This window comes from Gallus gallus, chromosome 1 (assembly GCF_016699485.2).
Source record: "Gallus gallus isolate bGalGal1 chromosome 1, bGalGal1.mat.broiler.GRCg7b, whole genome shotgun sequence".
In the NCBI taxonomy this organism is placed as follows: Eukaryota; Metazoa; Chordata; class Aves; order Galliformes; family Phasianidae; genus Gallus; species Gallus gallus.
Window position 1 is genome coordinate 61,712,659 of NC_052532.1, and position 19,396 is coordinate 61,732,054.

Consider the following 19,396-nt stretch of genomic DNA (forward strand, 5'->3'; position numbering starts at 1 on the left):
AGGTGTGGGTTATGTGGGTAGAACTGGAGCTGAAGGCAGCTGGTTGGAAAGGCCCAGCAGAGCCCAGCACAGAGCCCACCCACTCCACGTGGTGTGTGACTGGCTTCTACTTCTGCTTTCAGTGGCTTGCCTTGCTGGCTTCTGCAATCTAGCTGCCTTCAGTTTGCAGTGTGTTTTTGTTGGTTTTGCCTTGGATTACTAGACAGAAGCTTGCAGCATGTGAAATATGGGCCATTTAACATTGAGCACGCAAGGGATACATGGGCTGCACAGCTTGATCCGCTTCTGTAGTGAATATATTTGTCTCCTGCTAAGGTGCTTTAGCCAAGGTTAGAGGAAATAAACAACAACCAGGCAGCTTGGGACAATTAGCAGGATGCTTAAAGGGAGCCAATTTGCCCAAGCTGGTCAGATCAGGAAAGAACAGTCCACTCAAGTCTTGGGCTCTGAGGAGGAGGCACCTTTCAGAAGGAACATTTATAAGATCTCCCTTGGCTGCTGTAAACCACAACAGTTGTGCTAATGCCAGAGAGATGCTGGTTGATCCTGGCTTGTTCCTGGGATGTGTGTACTCAAGGATTTTGCTGGATTTATTGAGCATCCTGATGAAGATTTTTTTGATCTCCATGAAACTAGTTCTTTCCCTGATATTTTTGAGCTTGTTAACTAAGGGAGTCCACTTGTCTAGGCACAATTTGCTGTGTAGCTGTTGTAATAAGTTTTGGTGAAAATACTGCGAAGGTCCAAGTGAACATATTGGATATGCTCAGTATGCGATTGGTTCTCACCAAGGTGAATATCACCAAGATGAATGGGCTGAATAAGGCAACAAAGGCCAGTAGTGGGACCCCTTGATATCAAAAGGCACTTCCTATAACTTCAGAGCCTATGTTAACACATTGCTGGGCAGGATGAGTGTTTAGTCAAACAGGATCTGGGAAGCCAGGGTGGGTTTTCTCAGGTGAAAAGTGTTTAGCTTCCCTGTGACCAGAAGACAGGAAAGGATTCTGCAGGGAAGAGAAAAGAAAACAACCACGGGCAAATGAGGCACCCCTTTTTGTCCTTCTGATCTCTGTGCAACCAAGCTTACACGGTCTTGGAACATTTGCACGGTTCCATCTGCTTGTTTCCAGCCATGGTAGGTCCTGAAATAGCAGACGTCAAACCTACGACTGGTTCTTCCACCCAGCAGTGCTATTTTGGCAGCAGGCCCAGGGTTAAACATAACAAGTCATTTTCAGTCCTTGCTCTCCCGAAGGTCAGTGGCCCAAATGGCTGGATGTTTGTCTTAGCTGTTTCTGGACAAGGTCTGCATTTTGTAACGATAAGGCAAAATTCAGGGATCCTCATGTTGGCAGTGACCCACTAAGTCTAATTAGAAGGCATGTTTTTCCTGAATAAGGATGTCAGGATTTGGTCATCGGCAACTTTTAATTGTTTTGACTATTGTGAGTGGCGTACTCTGCTGGTGTTGTTACAGAGGCTCTCTGCTTCATTTTACTTCTGGGCTGTGAGGTCCCCAGGATAGTGGAGCTCATTCCTAGCATTAAGCTCAGCTTAACCACATTGTCAGGGCTGGCTGAGACGTAGGGGTTCCTTCATCTGCTCAAGTCACGTGGAAGAAGCAGGCTGCCTCCCAGCAACAAGCCTGGCTTTCTCCGGCTTGCCAAATGCCTTCCGAGATGGTTATCCTCCCTTCTAAAGCTCCATCAACGAGCTATCAGTGAGATCAGCCACAAATTGGTCCCATTTTTTCTGCCAGACCTCTCTGGCCTTGGCTTTCTCATCCAGTAGCATGGCACTGTATCTGCAAGGAGTTGAAAAGCCTGTATCAGACAGGAGTCAAGGAGGCAGCTATTCCAAGTTCAGTGACCGCAATGAAAAGGCAGGAAGCAGCAACAGATTAACCCTTTGGGGACATACCTATACTGCTCAGTGTAACACTGTGTCCCAGCCATTTCAACAGCTACTGAATGCTGCGCCGTGAGAACACACCAGCTCAACCTCCGTAAGCTGAGGGCTCACTGAGCAGCACCCAGTGTCTCATACAGGACAGATAGCTCTGCTGCTGCTTTGAGATGCCCCTTGGAGTTGATCCAAATCAGTAGGAAATAGGAACGTTTGTTGTCTTCCTGGCCGTGCAGGGATTTGGGACTGGCATGGGATTTGGAGAGCAGACAAAATTCTAGGAATGCGGAGAAAGGCCCTGGGCACCATAGTCAAACTATTTTGGGACATTCATAGCTGTCTGGGTAAACAGAAAAAGTGGTTAAACACAGCCAAACTGCAAGCTGGTAAATTGTTTTCCTGTGTTTCCCCAGTGGGTCATGGCAAATGTCAGGACAAATCACATTCAAGCAGAAATAGGCAAATGGTCCAAGGATATAACGTTTCTCCCCTACCCAGAACCAGGCACAGGAGGAAACTTTGCAAAGGATGGAAAAAGAGAGAGAAAACTGAGACACTGGAACAGAGAAAAGCACTCAAGGGCACGGTCAGGGGGTCCTTGTGTCCTTCTCTTGGAGGAGACATGCAGAGGAGGCTTTGGATAAACAGAAGCTTGGATCATGTGGCAGAGGAGATTGTGACCAAAACCCAAATGAGGTGGGTTTTCTGAGAGCAGGCTGATGTTCCTCAGCATTGCTATGGCTAGGTGAGAGAGGTGAGGAACTTACTTTATGGAGTTGAGTGCAAGTTGTTTCAAAGTCCTCAAGTCAGCATTCATCCCTCCAATGGCCATGAACACCTCGTAGAAGTCATAGGAGACACCCTTTGCCCCAAAGATAGAGGGATCGTCAGGGCTGACCACAACAGGGTGCCCTTCAGCCATGAGACTGGCTGCGGGGTGGCTCCGCAAGTCAGACACCAACAGCAGCACCTTGGTGGGAAGACAATACCATGTCAGGTTATGGCTGTAGCCATGTTTGCACCCATCACACCGCGTACCTGATGTAGCTGCTTAGGTCAGCAGGCAGACACTGGGGAGGAGCCTGAGGGCTATTCAAAGCATATTAGGCATTGTGCTCTGAATTGCTGCAGGAGGAGACTACTTTTCTCCACTGACTATATGAGAAGATTGGTTTCTTAAATTAATCACTTCAAGTCAAGGCTAGCAGTGTGAATAACACCTGTTTACTTATTATAATTTAAATGTGAGCATTTCAGGAGCAGTCTTTTGATTACACCTTTGCCCTGACACTTAGCCTGGGGCACCTGGAGCTGGTGTCAGGGTCCTCTCCCTCAAGGCCCACCCCAGCATCTCTCTGTTCTGAGCATCCATCCTGCTGTGCCCAGGGCACAATGTACATCATGCTAATCATAGAATCATAGAATGGCCTAGGTTGAAAAGGACCATAATGATCATCTAGTTTCAACCCCCCGCTATGTGCAGGGTTGCCACCAGACCAGGCTGCCCAGAGCCACATCCAGCCTGGCCTTGAATGCCTCCAGGAATGGGGCATCCACAACCCCCTTGGGCAATGTGTTCCAGTACGTCACCACCCTCTGAGTGAAAAATAATAATATGTAGCAGAAGATTTCCCCTAGCTATGAGTTCTACCAAACCAAAAGGACTTTCAGTTGCTATCTTGGCTTCTCACCTTTCAGTCCTCCTAGCTTTAAAGGACTTTCCATTATGTCCCTTTAGGCACCTCCCTGGCTCTGGGTTTCATCTCCACCAGGAGCACTGCCTTTCCATGTTTCCCTGGATATGAATTTAAATGATATTGAACTAACTGGTGCTGCAAGCCGTATACTCATGCAGCATGTATCTGTATAGCAGACTGTAGTGTAACGCAGTGCAAAGGAAACTGAGCCAACCTGTGTGCAACAAAACATCTGTCTGCCCCCACCTCCCAGTTGCACCTTGCTGCTATGGCAGATACCATTCCAATGACCCAGCCCCCAGACCTAAGCTTTTACCAACATACCTGGTTGGAGATGGGACAGACTTCTACAGGAATATCCCTCTTCAGAGACAAATTTTTGGCTACTGGGTGTTTAGTGAGGGCAAGTCCATGGCCAATCCGGCTGGTATTCAGTAGCAGAGCATCCAGCACATTGTTGTCTACAGAGGTGCCCTGCCAGTCTGAACAGAGACAGGCAAAAATCACTGCAGTGCTACAAGGAAATGCATCTTCTCAAACTGCTAGATGGTTTTCTTAATGCATGTCTTGGTTGCAAGATGAGGGGACTGCTCATACTCCGAGTTCCAACTTTGCATTTTCAGTGAAATGGGAATTCAGATCTGCCCATGGCACTGCTCAGCATCAAGAGAGCCACTCATCTCACCTGGCAGTGAATGTCCACAGCATTTCTCTTACAGCTAAGCTAATCGTGTTGGTCTCTGCTCACAGTCAAGGGAGATAAGTACTAATTTCTAGGGAATGGCTGTGCATTTGGATGAGATGCTGTGCACCTTAGAAGTGTGAACGTGAAGAGAACCCAGGGTAACTAGTTGAGATTTAGACATTTTCACTGTAGATATCAATATTTAATAAGTGCAACGCAGCAGTCTGACACAACTGTCATGCATAGTTAGGGTAAATACCATCCATACTGACCGAACAATGTATTGGGACCAGCAGCAGTAGTAGCTCTTGCAGAGTGACTACACGTTACACACAGGACAGAGATACTGACCAACATGGAGCCTACACAGGTAGTGGAGACACCATGCAGGAATGCTGCAGCCACAAGCTGGTGTGGAAAGCACTGGGAAAACACAGCACACACACCCACCATCTTGATACAGCCAGGCTTGCTGCTTCTCTGCTTTGTGAGACTTCACCTCCTACATCTGTAAGCAGTAACAGACCTTAAGTCCTCATGCTTACCTGTCTCTCCAGCATGGAAGAAGTAAGGCAGGTTAGCCCTCAGGGAATATGGGATGGTCAGGACATCCTTAAACTCCCATAAAGAATGACCTTCATCCTCATTGCCAACCTGGGGAGCAGAAAGAAAAACAGTGTTTTTGAACATTCCCTGGAAGATGGTGGGTCCTACAGCTGGAAAACACCATGTAGTGCCAACTGTACCAAAAGTACAGTACTGTGTTCTGAGTGGGAGCTATGGGGCTGAATCTTTCAGGGTTTGGGTGTTTTGTTTTTGGTTTTTGGAATTTTTTTTGGTCAATTACTGCCAACAGTATCCTTAGCTAGAGGATTTTTTACTTGTTTACACTGATTTCAGTACAGTGGCAGAGGATCTGGCTCTGGTATAACACATGCCATACTTACACATAGTTACATTTCACCTCTAGCGGTTAACTCAAAGCCACAGAAGAAATTCAGTTACCAAGTCGAAGCCTGCCAGGGTATCTGGGAAGTGGGCTCTGAGTTCCATGGCAGTGATGATGGTTTCTTTAATCTGGGAAACATTCAGCATCCTAAAAAGCACAAGAGCAAAAGCAATGAGCAGGCTCACATCCACAGGCCTGCCTTCTTAGGAGTTGTCTGAACTGTGAACTGGGACTCTCAGGGCTATTTCCAAAATGAAAAGTTGCTCCTGAATCTGACAGCCAGCTTCAGGTCTCCAGAGTAATGGCAGTAGAAAATTGATATTATGAAAGGAAAGCTCTGAATGACCAGGAAATGCCTGGCTAGACAATTCCATCACTTGAGGTGAGGCATGCTTGGCTAACACTCACTGGCTTTTCTCTTGCACCAAGAAAGAAACACTGCAGCATGGAGAGAAAAAGGGTTTTTTGTTTGTTTGTTTTCTGGGGGCTTTTTTTTGTTGTTGCCTCTCTACCATTTTACTGGGAGTTGGGACAGCAGCTTCATTTCAGTAGTTTTAAATTTAGCTTTCCCCCAGCCCTGTTGGACTTGCACATCAAAGCACGTTTTCCAGAGGGGCTGTGTCCATACCCACACTGGCCAGAGGCAAGCCTCTCTGAACTGGAAACTGCACTGTGCTGAGACAGAGTGAGTAAGTGCCACTGAGAGGTGTGTTCTGTTTGCTCACGATGACCTCATGTGACTTTGTGGCATCTGGGTGACTTGGAGAACAGCCTTGTGCCTGCCTGCGCGCAGCAGCATGAACATAATGTATGTAGGCTGCCAGGGAACAGCACTCACAGGGTCCTCTGTGGACCCCTGCTGTGCCCTGTGCCCATACTCGGCCACTGCTGTCCCTGCTCAGCTCCACGATGGTGAGCGCGACCATGTAAAAGCCTTCCCCTATCTTGATCCTCTCATCCCCAGGGGAAAACCACAGGTGTGGCATCGCTAAGCGATGGCAGCCTTTCCAGCCCACCCCTCGGAAAGTCCTGCTTGGATAGCTCTCGTTTTCTACCTGTGTGCCGCGAAGATAACCTTTGCTCCGAGGAAATCGGGGTGCTCCTGCACAAACCGCCTGCTCACCTCCTGGTACGCCGCCACCGACCAGGACTTGTTGTGCTGAGTGCCGTCGAGCTCGTACACCTGTGGGCCAGAAGCACGTGGCAAGCAGGAGTTAGAGGAGAGGTTTTATTACAAGAAACAAGGAATAGTCTTTCTCCCCAGTATGTGCTACAAGAACCAAGCTTCCCCACGCTCAGCCCTCTGTGCTGCTGCCTTGCGCTGCCCACCACTAAGCCCGGTGCCCCATCACCTCCTGCTGTCTCCCTGCCAGCACCCTGGTGGCTGCGGATATCATGGTGACATTTCCACTGCCACTACTCATGGGAAGCTGAGGCTTTGCACAGCTGAACTTGCAAACACAGCTGGGGGGCTTTTCTGCCGTGTTTGCTGTTTCACACTAAATCCCAGCTTTCATTTACTTTACTTCAGTGATCGCTCCTGGCAGGATTTGTTGCAAGGCGAGCTCCTGCAGCACGGGTGCTATTGCCCCAGCATGGTAGAGGGCCCCCAGGCATGCAGCTGCCTTGCTCTCCCGCTCGTGCTCTGCTTAAAAAGCTGGATGGAAAATGTGTCTGGGAAATGGAAACGGCCACTGAGCTGGGGGATCTGCTGCAGCCACAGTGGGCTCAGGGTGCTGGGAAGGTGTCAGGCAGCTTGGGACTGCTGGATGGCCTGGCTGGTGCTCAGGAGGAAGTCTGACTCGTCACCAGCAGACTTCAGCACTAGCAGCAATGCAAGGGGCATCTCCTAGCCAGAATTTCAGGTTGTCTCCATTGTAAGACTACATTTTGCAGTTGGTACAGTATCCCGCTGAAGTACGGTATCATTCTGAAATAAGCCATAAATTTAAAATAATGCAGCTGTTCCACAATAAGTCTCTGCTCCAGGTGGGAAGGTATTCCAGAACAGGTGATTCTGGCACAGGCTGAGCATCTGCCCCACCAGCAAGATCAGACACAGCTCCACTCAGATGGTACAAAACAGTTTGTACTGTTGCCACAGTCGGTATCTTCCTTAACCATGAAGAACAAAGTGTCTCTCGTCTCCAAGCCCTCGAGCATGCAAATCTCCTGCAAAGACCTTTGAATATGATAAGGCTCCTCCAGCGTCCTGACAAGGCCAGGTATGCAAACATCCAAGAATTGAATTCAAGCTAGGGCTTGAGCAAAGTTTTGGAGAAATAAAAGCTTAAAGGAATACTAGAGAAGCCAAAAAATACATACCGCAGGCAGGATAGCTCTTATCTCAACATACTGTATGTTATCCTCATAAAGCTCCAGCAGCCCCTGGTAGAAATAGGCCTTGAACACAGGTGCATAGCAGATAAGTCCAGAAGCGATGAGAAAGACTTCTTCAAACCTTTTCCAGATGAAAGCTTGGGAAGGGTAGGCCAGCTCCGGGGCATCCGTCACCAGGGTCAAGTTCCTCAGCAAGCTGCAGAAAAGGGGAAAGGGAAGAGGAAGAATTAGGAGAGACGGGAAGTCAGCTGGCTTTCAGCCTGCAAAAGGATGGATGTGTTCACAAAGGAGGACCAAGGGAAGAAGCAAAGCAGCTCCTGCTGCAGCAGTGGCCCAATTCCTAACCTGAAGGCTGATAATACCACAAGGGATGTAGGTATAGCAACTGATACAACTAGGAGACGTTCAGATCATTTTTCTTCCAGCTATTTTAACTCCTCTAATGGCTGGTAGAGATGATATCTGTACCTTGTGACGGATAAAAAGTCCTTTGCTACGTGTTAAGCTCGATAACGACGTTCAAAGTACCCATCATTTTGGGGGAATATCCAAAAAGAAGCAAGGCAAGCAGGTCAGGGAGGTGATCCTCCTGCACTGGTGAGACCTTGTCCAGAATACTGCATCCAGATATGGAGTCCTCAGTACAGGAGAGATGTGGACCTGTTGGAACACATCCAGAGGGACACAGAAATGATCCCAGGGATGGAATACCTCCCCTATGGGGACAGGCTGAGAGAGCTGGGGCTCTTCAGCATGGAGAAGAGAAGGCTCCAGGGAGATGTGAGAGCAGCTTTTCAGTATCTAAAGGGGGGCTGTAAGAAATAAAGGGACAGAATCTTTAGCAGGGTCTGTTGTGGCAGGACAAGGGGAAATCGTTTCAAACTAAAAGAAGGTAGATTTAGGTTGGATATAAGGAAAAAGTTTTTTACAGTAAGGGCAGTGAAGCACTGGAGCAGGTTGCCCAGAGAGGTGGTGGATGCCCTATCCCTGGAGACGGGGTCATTCATATCCAGGAGTATTCTTAACCTCAAAGTAGGCTAATAGGTTACTCTCGCAGACCATGTATTCTCCCAAGCATCTTAAACGCATGTCAAGTATTTTGACACCTGTCCCTCTGTTCACTGGGCTGTCTCCAGGAGGTGCTAAGACCACCATCACTGTAACTTCTAACCTGTAACTATCCCCAGTACCTTCTTATCAAAACGTGCCAGATTATATGGGCAGGGTGGAGATGTTTGAGAACCAGAAATCTTTTCCTCCTCTCCACTGAAACAAACCTGGCATCCCTTGACAGCAGTTACTGGTTTTTAATAGCATTTGGTGTTTGAAGTCTCCCTCCCACAGACATGATCTGGACCAGACCCATAAACTAAGACATGGGACATCCTTTTTCATCCCTCCCTCCATCCCAACCTTACAATGGAGCCGACTGCTCAGCACCTGCCTGCTGGCTGCCGCCCCCCTCCCTCAGGGCCCTATTCCCACAGCTGCAGTTTCGTTTCTTCTTCACTCAGCTAATTTCTTTGCTGGGAACTATTTCAGAAACATAATTGTACATAAGCAAAGATATTTGGATCACACTGAGGATGAGCTTTGAAATGCCAGCCAGTCAAAAAATTCAGAGCACCTTCAGCTTTGCCCTCCTGTGCGTTAGAGTGGCGTCTCTACTGCACTGTCACATGAGGCTGACATCCCCAGATAAGTCCAGCAAGCAATGTGACTTGGCACAGAAGCTCTGCCACGCCCGGAGAGGCACAAGGGTGATGCTCTGTGATGCTACGGCATTGCAGCTCAGGGAAGGATGCTGGAGCACCACCCCAGAGCTGGGGCATCTGTAAGGAGCTCACCCATTGTTGGCTACCGGTGAGAGGGTGTGCTTGAGGAGATGCAGCATGGAAAGAGCCAGGCACCTTGGCAAACCTCTGGGAAAACAGATGTGGAGGTGCTCCCTGCTGTCCTCACCGCAGCCCTAACCGAATGGCAGCTCCCCACCACCTCGTGCCCTGTTTTAAACTCGAGCTGTATGAACTCGAGGTTGTTTACCCAGCCTGTGCTCTTGGACTATAAATCCTCACACCACCCTGCTCCTAAAAGCACATCAATCAAGTAACGTTTTTTTTTTTATAATCCCCTTTCCTTTGAGACCGATTATTGATCCCTATAACTGTTGAAGATTTATGGTGCAGTGCTGACCCAGCCTTGATAACCCGATAATCTCCTAAGGGTTCGGGCTGATAATTTTTCACCACGAGGAGCTCATGCAGATGAAGCAAAGCTTCATAAAGACACTTTTGCTTGTTTTCCAGAATGGACGCCAGCCAGTGATCAGGTGCAGCCTACAAATAGCCTTCCGTGTCATGTCATATAGGCAGTGAACGATGCTATTGTGATGCGTATGCCCAAAGGGGCACAACAAAAACAGTCAGCTCAGGATTATTCGTTTTCGACCACGTTTTTGCTTTTCTCTTTTCCTGCTATTTTTTAACCGTTTTGCTTTCTTGAACTATATGATGCAGAAGTGAATGGTACGTTGTCTTGTTTTTAAAGAGCATCTATTTCCTGCTTCTGTTTCTCTCCACCACGGGTAATTATATCTCGCTCCTCGCCATAGTATCTGAATGTCTTCCAGTGGTGCATTAAATAGAGTGGCTAACATCTGTCACATGTGGCTCATTCGCTTTCTGTCTGTCTCTCTCTTCCCCTCTTTTCCCCCCAAGGGGAGACTTGTACAGAGAGTGGAGTGCTTTGTTTCTCTGGTGGGGTTTTGTGTACACTTTTTCTGTGTGTCTACTGCCCTATTTTCCTTGAGATAAGGCAGTGGAGGGCACAGAGGGGAGGTGATGGAGGTCTGCTGGCGCCCAGGGGATTCTCCCGCAGCTCGAGCCGCGTGTCAGCTTGCTCGTAGATGACTTCATCCTTGCGACAGGGAGCTGTGCCGCGGGGCATGGCCCCCACCCTCGGGCAGGGGGGGGTCACAAATATCTGGCATATCAGCGCCGCTTCCCTTAAATATCTGGGGGCATGCCCATTGTCAGCCCTCACTTTAGAGATTGTGGTGATTGTGTTGCTTTTTGAGGGGAAAAATAGCATTCTCCTATGTCCTACTTGATTGACAAGTAAATAAGTGAGGATTCTTTTAAATCTCAAAGCAAGATTTCCTGCCTTTCTCTGCCTCCTAACCCGTGGTGTCTTGACTCTCCCAACAGCACCATTTTGGAAGCTTACCAGTACCAGGATACTTCTGGGTCTTGGACCATAAGACTTGCATTTTGGATATGAATGACAAGACCTTCTTTTGAGGCAAACAAACAGAAAGACTTACTTCCAATACACATATAAATGTACATGTATATGGGGATATATATCTGCAAACGTACACAACAATACAAACAGCAGAAATGTCACGTGGCTTCCTCCCACCCTCTTGCCTTCCTGGCCAGGAATGTGAGAAGGTAAGAAAGGTGCAGTGCAGGCTCTGGGAAGCATTCTCCCTGTTTCTTTACATGTGCTGATCTACGCTATCCTGTAGGAGAACCCTTTCCCAACAGCCATGCTCACTTGATAGCTCCTTGAAAGCACCCAACTATCTATCCATTCCTCTCTCTGACATCTGCTTTCCCTCAGTTTGTCAGTGCTCAAGGGCAAAGAGGAGCGCAGGAAGAGAGGTAGCCTGGGATGCACATGTTCGAGAGGCTGGGAGGGTTTCCAGGAACTGAGAAGCAGAACAGATTGGGGCCAATTCCTGGCTAGAGACCTATTTTCAGGCGGCCAAATACATTCCTAACCCTCAGACTAGTACCCAGGGATAAGATCAAAATAAGAGAGGATGTGCCTCAGTGCAGCTGTTGTTCCTGTGCTTGCGCACTATGTGCAGTGATTTCTTTGCAGTTTTGCAGTGTGCATAGAAAAGCAAGAAATAAAGAACAATGTAAGTCTAGCACCCGGGACGTAGGAGATCCATGTTTGTATTTGGCTGCAGTGCACATTTGCTGAGGAAAATCACTTTGTTGGTCTTTGCCTTGGTTTTCCCTTCTACCCTTTGTGAGACTTTTGCAGTGCAGGATGCCACGACCAATAGCCTCTACCAGGAAGGGACATCACGCTACATAAATACAACTAAACCCAAATACAACTCATGGGTTGGTCTACACAAGGGTCTGAGACACCCAGAGCAATTTCTTGTGTTTTAAAAAAGTGGAGCTGTTTTGACATCTAATCTCTTGCACATTATTTATGAGTCTCCTGGTGGGGCTGAAGAGTGCCATGGTCTTTCCTCATCACTCCCAGAAGAAACTGAAAGAATGAGGAACCCATTTTCTCTTTGGAAGATGTGAATAAGTGACTTCTCACTCGATGTTATTTTGTCCACCATGAGTCAGGGCAGTAGAGCCTTAGGATATGGAAGGCTGGGAGCCCTAAGCCCAGCACTACCTTCTCTTTCCATTCTGGAAGTGCCAAGACCTGTGTAGAACAGGAGCTGACCTGACAGCTCCCCAGCCTCCAGCCTGACCTCCTTCCCATGCTGCAGCATGGAGCCCTACAGCTTCCATGCAGAGGAGTATGGACCTAGGAGGTCTCGATTTAGAAGCACATGTACACACACTATCAAAACCATGAAGTTTCACTCGGGAAGTACCATAATTAGGGTCACCATGTCACCTTCATCTACTTTCCCCTCATGTGCCAGCTCCACAATACTGTTTTCAATTACACTGTACCACACAGTATGTTTTTCCACAGAGCCCAGCAGACTCCTGGAGCCCAGGAGACAGTAGTGCTCCTTGACCATCTCACAACTCAGTGTTTCTTTTTGTCCTCATCACTCAATGTCTGCCTTCATGCATTATTTAGTGCATGCTATCCAGCCCCCAAACACAATGTAGAACCACACGATCCCCTTGGCCTTTCAGCAGGGCTTTGCCACAAGATGAACAGACCCAGGATGGGGAGAGCAGGCTTGGTCTTCCTAACACCATGCCTGGAGGGTGAGCCAGGCCATTCCCACCCAGCTGTAAGTCATTAAATGTGAGATGGCTGCTGGGCAGTCTGCTCACACCTGGTCCTGATAAAAGGCTGACAGCAGGGAGGGAGCTCTTGCAGAATGGTGAGTGATGCCTGGAAGAGAAGGCTGGGCTGGGCTGGGCGCTCCCAGATGGCTATGGGAGATCTGACCTGGAGGAGAGGAGCTCTGCTAGCAGATGGTATGCTGTTAGACGCAGAACGTGTGTGTAGGGCTCGTTGGCTCAACCGGTGCTCTGGCTGAGCCCTAACCCCTTTTCTGGGGGCAGGTGGCATGCCTCTGTGCCTGAGATCCCTCTTGAGACTGAGTCTCTCTGTTGCCTGCCTTCCTCATGGTTACCTTAATGGGCGAGGTGAGGTCCTTTCCTATGGAGCCCTGTTCCCTGTTGGAAGCACGTCCAGCTTGGGTGCTGAGGGAGGGTTGGGCAGGTCACATGAAGCAACTTAAACCACCGAATTCAATCTGTCTGTACAACAGACCAAAGTAGAGGTGCAACAGAAAACTTCAAAGTTAGTAGCCTCTAATTCTGGCGCGCTTAGAATCATAGAATTGTTAAGGTTGGAAAAGATCTCTAAGATCATCAAGTCCGACTGTTGACCCATCATCACCGTGCTCACTAACCATGTCCCTCAATGCCAAATCCACGTGTTTCTTGAACACCTCCAGGGACGGAGATCCCACCACCTCCCTGGGCAGCCTGTTCCAATGCGTCACCCCTCTTTCTGAGAGTCAGCTTTTCTTAATATCCAACCTGAACTTCCACTGAAGCAACTTAAGGGCATTACCTCTCATCCTCTTGCTGTTACATGCGAGAAGAGGCCTCTCTCACTACAAGCCTACCTCACTACAACCTCCTTTTAGGGAGGTGTAGAGAGCTATAAGGTTTCCCCCGAGCCTCCTCCAGACTGAACAATCCCTCTTCCTTCAGCTGTTCCTCATAAGACTTGTGCTTTAGACCCTTCACCAGATTCACTGACCTTCTTTGGACACACTCCAGGGCCTCAATGTCTTTCTTGTTGCAATACGTAATGCCTCAAGTTCTTTGCTGTTTGCTTGTTATGTACGCACAGCTTGAAATAGAGTCCCCGGCTTTCAGAGCAACAAGTAAATGGAGAAACTGGTCCAGAACAATTCTGCTGGCCATGCAATGCTACCATGAAGCATCCACACCTCCTGCTTGCTCACCTGTGATCGAACTCAGTCACGTTGCGCAGCTGTTTTCGGTAAGTCTCCAGCAAAACCCACTGGGAACACTGGGCCGGCACTGGGTGAGGAGGGTGAGGCTTGGAAAAGCGAAACCGAACAGTGCCCGTTTGGGTGAAGCAGATGTAGCAGTCAGGGAGATAGGTAGCATTGTACACCAGCCAGTCCACGCTCAGCATGGCATAGTCGTGCAGGTGTAGGACAGCGCCTGGGGAGAGGGAAAGCAGGCCGAATGAGATGATGTTCTGGGAGCAGAGGAAAGGAGGCTTAATATCATGAGAGCTTGAGTTTGCCCATCTGGGGCATATGGAAATACTTCCAGATGGTTGTGGCTGACCTCTCCCAGCACAGACAGTGCTGCCTTTCCTCCCTGTGCTGAGGATGCTCACATGAGAGATGGGGCAGGCAGAGCTTGACAGCTCCCTGGCAGCAATGGGCAGGGGGAGCAACAGGGAGCTCGGCTTCCCCGCTGTGACAGAAAGTGTTCTTTCAGGCTGGCTTCTCTGAGAGCTGGCTTGGGCCCTGCTGACTGCAAGAGGAGCTCTTGCAGTAGACAGCAGTTCACAAGGTATGCTAGACGAGAGGCAGGCCTGGGAAAAGCCTCTGTACCTCAGCTTTGTGACTCCCAGCCTCAATCCTTGCATCTAGTCTGCATCTCTTCCTTCATCTCTATGGAACTCTGGCACGCATCAAAACCATAGACCGTGACACTGTGGGGAACTGCCATCAGATGCACTTCCCTTATCAAATGACTTCTTGCTTGTGTTGTGCATCTGCTGCTGGCCAGCACCATGGGCTTTTGGCATGCTCTGCTACTGTGCAGCACGTTGGCAACTGCCAGCCTTCCTGGCACAGGAGACTTCTGTGTGCTTACCTTCCTCAGCCCATCCATTTATTTTGGTGACATCTCTTTTTGCAGAGACTTCTTATGCTTGAAATAAACTTCCTATTTGTAAAGGGAAAGAATTTAAAGCCAAAGTCTTACAGAGATGTGCTCTATTAGTCTAGGGGAGATGTTATCATCTAAATAGCTTCGATGCCCTAAGGAGTAAAGGGAGAACATGAGCAGCAGGAACAAAGGCCAATATGCATGTGACATTGGACAAACTGAAATGTCAAGACTCTAAGCTGTAGTAAACTGATTATAACATATACATAGCCTCTATAATCCCTCACTATAAAGGGTCTGAAAGCTAAGATACTGAGCGTCTGCAGCTACTGCTCTCACCAGAGCAACAGAACATGTGTGCCACAGCTGTCTAGATCCTCCTGTCACTTACAGTGCTGCACTTCTGCTGTGTTAAGAGCAAAAGAAATGGCAATAGTGCTTGAAACAACAGTAATTCCTAGGGGTTCTGATCAAGGCTGAGGTCCTACTCAAGCAACTGCAAGGATGTGACTTTGAGCCTAAAGCCTACAGTTCGTGCAAAGACAGAACTTATTTTACTGTATCATGGGTTGAAAGGCATTAGATTTTTGTTTCATTCTTCCCTTGTGTCAAAGATATTCCACTTGAGGCAAAAAGAGGACAACTTTTATATTCCCTACTACTCAGTTCAGCGATGAAGAGATGAAGGCAACTCTGGCATCCCAATCTCTTACAGTAACTGCTCAGGATGCTGCAAGCCAAGGAGCCTCATCCCACACAGGACAGTGGGAGGGAGATGCTGGGTAGTGAGCAGACAGCTCTTATCCATGCACCAGTGTCACTGCCTGACAAATGAAAAACAAATCTGACTGCCAAGTCCTTCCAAGTGAGTCACCAACCTGTTTTCAGACAGCCACATGGGCAAGGCCATGGGACGCTACATCTAAAAAGGGACCTTCTGGGATGGTAGACACGTTCACAGCTGTAGAGGTGCAGGCAACTTTCACTGCAACTGTCTTTTATCTTTAGTTAAAGAGGGCACCTTGTTCAACGCTTTCTTACTGAACCAGGGATGCAGAGGGAGAAAGCAGCCAGCTAGGAGTCAAGGTCTTTCTCCAGCAATTACTTTGACCTCTCCACTGAGCTATCTGCAGCTCAGAGAAGTGGAGACATTGGGCTTGCTGCTGCCCAGCGTCAGTGGTTTGGATTTCCACTTGGCTGCAGTATCTTCTCCCCCTTTCCAGTGTAACCCAGAGTACTGAGCGTGTTTGGTTGGTAGCAAGTCTATTGTGTCTGTGTGGATAAAGGACTGTGTCAAACATGGATGTCTGTGATGTCTTCATCTTAACTTCCTCTGCCCTTTCCTTGCCTTTGAAAGGCTGAAAGATCCATATTACAAGCTATGGTGAATGCTACAATTGCTGGAAATGAGCATTCATGCAATCTAGCCACCTTTTCCTCTCCCCCCGCTCCCAGCTGAGAGGCAGGACTCCTCCCACTGCCCAGCCAGCGCTATTCCCAGCTCTGGGAAGCCCATCTGCAGTCAGAGCTCTGCTGCATCCCACGCTCTTTCCCAGCTCTGGCACAGAGAGCAAAAGGCAAGAAGAGGATGAGTACGATGAGCAATCATTAAGCCCAAGCCTACCTTTTGGCATGCGCTTCAGGATGCTGAACACTGCGCTCTGCTCAATGAGGCTTTTTGCCCGAAAGAAGTGCATGCTTGGAGGGAACTGCCCCGTGTTCAAGGCTGCGGCGACCTCCTTCTTCTTGAGGCTGATGAGCTTCATGCTGAGCTGCTGCTCCTGGGTGCTCAGCACCAAATTGCCACCTGTCAGTCTGGCTTCCTCCTCCTGCATGAGGGAGTCTCGGTCCTCCCAGAGCGGGGTGGGAAGGCAGAGGGAAGCCAAGCCGAGAAGGCACGCCAGCCTTATGCCTTGCCCAGATGGAGGCTTCATCTTGGATCTGCACCTGGTGCACAAGGAGAAGTCAATGTGTTAGCACAAGGCAGAGGCAACATCTTAGCAGCAACCCACTGAGACATGAAACTGCTGGTCCGTCCTACAGGAGGAGTGGGTTAATTGGATGCTTAGTGCTGGGGGAGCATCTGGTAGTGATGTCCCCTATGCACAGGGGCTGTACTCACATGTTCTCCTGTGATGCTGCTTGCTTGTGGCAAGATGGTGTTCAGGGTGGAGAGGAGAGGAGGGCCCAGACCTGAAGCTGGGTGTCGGTAAGGTTGGGATGCTGGCTGGTAAACTGCACAGAACCCCTCACAACAAGGGGTGCTGGGGATAAGGTGCCCGAGGGACTTCTGTGATCGCACAGGCTGCACCAAATCACAGAGCTGATTGAACGCTAGCTCCCTGCAGCTGGGAGAAGGCCTCGTTGCACCCCTACTCGAGGGGTTAATTTACAGGTGGAAACCCCAGTGCAGCCCCAGAGGCACGGCCCTTCCTTGCAATCTCCAAGGAAAGAGAACGGGAGGGAGCCCACGGGAGCAGCAAGAGATCACAGGCAACAGGCACATGTGAACTCAGAGAACTCTGCCCTTCCCAAAAAAGCTCAGCTGCAACATAATCCGTCAGCGCCAGGCGCCGGTGACCCTGTGCACCCATCCCTCCGCACCAAAGCAGGCTGGGGGAAGGCTGGGTATTTCGGAGCAGATCCGCATGCGTCCCACATTACCTCCCCGCGCACACGCGGGGCCCTGCGTCTCCTCCAGCCCTGCTCCCACTGGGGTTCCTCAGCCCCACGAGCAGCCGCGCCGTGGGCCTGGCTCTGAACCAGAGCGTGAGCCATCCCCAGAGGCACCACCTCGACCCTGGGCTGACTCACGCAGGGCAGCTCTCCGCTCCTCGCACCCCGCAGTGGGGTTATCGTCTCTCCGGCGGGGCCCAGACGAGCAGCGGGCTGCGTCCCGGCGAGTCACCGCGTGCACAGTTCCTCTTCCTGTGTGCAGTTTCAGCTCACTCAGCTTTTATTTATCCGCGCCCCACCCGCTGTGTCCCTGTGCTTCATGAATATATAAAGAGGAGGAGGCGGCGGCGGAGGTCAGCGGAAAGCGGGGCGCAGGCGGAGGCAGGCAGAGCAGCGAGCGTGAGTGCCAGCACTGCAATTAACAACTTGTTTTGTATCTGAGAAGAAAAAAAGAAAAAAAAAAAAAAAATACAAGGATTTGTAAAGGTGCCTCTGAATGCTTTTGCCTGCTCCCTGCCAGCTGCACAGAGCGGGCTGGCCCCAGCCCAGCGCCGGGGCCACGTTTGGGATGCCGCCGAGCGGAGGGGTGCGCGTGCTGATGTTTCTGAAGCATCGCAGCAAGCACTGGGCTTTCACCATTGTATTGTGGTCGGGATGCACTGAGCTTTAAAGTTATTCGAAACAGATGTTACATAAACAGCTTCCAGGGGAGAACAAAGCCCGCTCGGTTTAATTTAATCCAAATTTTAACTACTTTAATTTTTTTTAATCATTAAAGACCTTGTAAGTTGGGAGCTATTGAAAACAACCTGTAACAATCACAGAGAACGCTTCCAAGGCACAGAAAGTCAGACCTGGCCAATAACGTGTGCGATATCGCCGCGGCAGATGCGGAGCTGTAGGATGGGCAGCCCTCCCAGAGGCCACCCCAGCTCTTCCTCTTCCTACCCACTCACCCCGTGCTGTCATCAACATCAGCATCAGTGGTTCAGAAAGCGTTGCCCACTTCCATCCGTGCAGTCGGCTTCAGTGTGCGTGAGGCAGCCCTGCACAGGATGGGGCGTTTACGGAGGTTGCTCTCCCAGAGAGGCCAGAGGAGCTGCAGGGCCATGCGGTGATCTGTGGCCACCGTCAGATGGTTTAGGCAACCCAAGGTGGGAGATAGAGGGAGTGGAGAGGGACAGCTCTGTGGGGACAAGTATTCTGCCTATAAATACCTTAAGGGAACAACATAAAGGATGGAAGGGAATTGCTCGAATTATCTCAGAGCTGTAAAGCTTGGGTTTGGGACCATAAAACCAAACCAGGCTAGGCTGGAAAGCTTTCTTGCTGTGGGAAAGCAGGCGTTGGAGATGGATTGCAAAGGGAGTTGCAGTGGTGGAACACAGAGGCAACTGCCTTCTGATGGGGTGTGGTGGACTGTGGGATGCCCTGCAGCAGGGCCACAGCCCCATGGTACAGCAGCACAGGCTGCAGGCAGGCAGCACCCAGTGCCCAGCTGCACAGTGGCTGCATGCGGGGCTTTAAATAGCCAGGGGCCACCGCACGGTGCTTGCAGCAAGTTCCCCATGGCTCAGTTTCGGTTCCATACTGAAATATACATCACTTTTTATTTTCAACTTTTCACACCTCTTTGATGTGACTGATGCTCTCTCCTTCACCAGATCCTATGAGAGCTGGGTAAGGCCACGGGACAGCTCCTGCTCCCAGCACGCAGTCTCCAGCTACGTGGAGTGCTGGGTGCTCTAAATGAGTATTGAGAATAGACCATGCCAGGATGTTTGGGATGATTAAAACCTCCCCACTGGCCTGCTAAATAACTTCAGCTTTGGTCTGCCTGGGCACAGGTTGGTTTTTGTGAGAGTTTTTACCTTTTTTTTTCCCCCTTTGCGCCCAGCCAGGCAAAAATATGGGCCATTTAGTAGCCAAGCAAGAAAGTCAGATGGAGAGCTGCAGCAGAGTGAAGCCAAGCCAGGCTGCCCCAGGTCCTGCTGGCAGCACTGCTCCCCAGCCTACAGCCACACTCAGC

At 49.7% G+C, this 19,396-nt stretch overlaps 1 protein-coding gene across 4 annotated transcripts; it reads right to left on the reverse strand.

Moving 5' to 3' along the window:
- Window positions 1-278: 278 nt before the first annotated feature.
- CECR1 (cat eye syndrome chromosome region, candidate 1) lies at window positions 279-17,625 on the reverse strand. 4 transcript variants are annotated; one of them, XM_046939256.1, is made up of 10 exons: window positions 17,506-17,625; window positions 16,316-16,632; window positions 13,785-14,010; window positions 7,565-7,775; window positions 6,295-6,422; window positions 5,296-5,386; window positions 4,836-4,944; window positions 3,930-4,087; window positions 2,676-2,878; window positions 279-1,807 (listed from the first exon to the last, which is right to left on the reverse strand). In XM_046939256.1, the coding sequence occupies exons 2-10, from the start codon at window positions 16,623-16,625 to the stop codon at window positions 1,699-1,701; spliced, it is 1,545 nt and encodes a 514-aa protein (XP_046795212.1). In that variant the 5' UTR covers window positions 16,626-16,632; window positions 17,506-17,625; the 3' UTR covers window positions 279-1,698.
- Window positions 17,626-19,396: the final 1,771 nt, after the last annotated feature.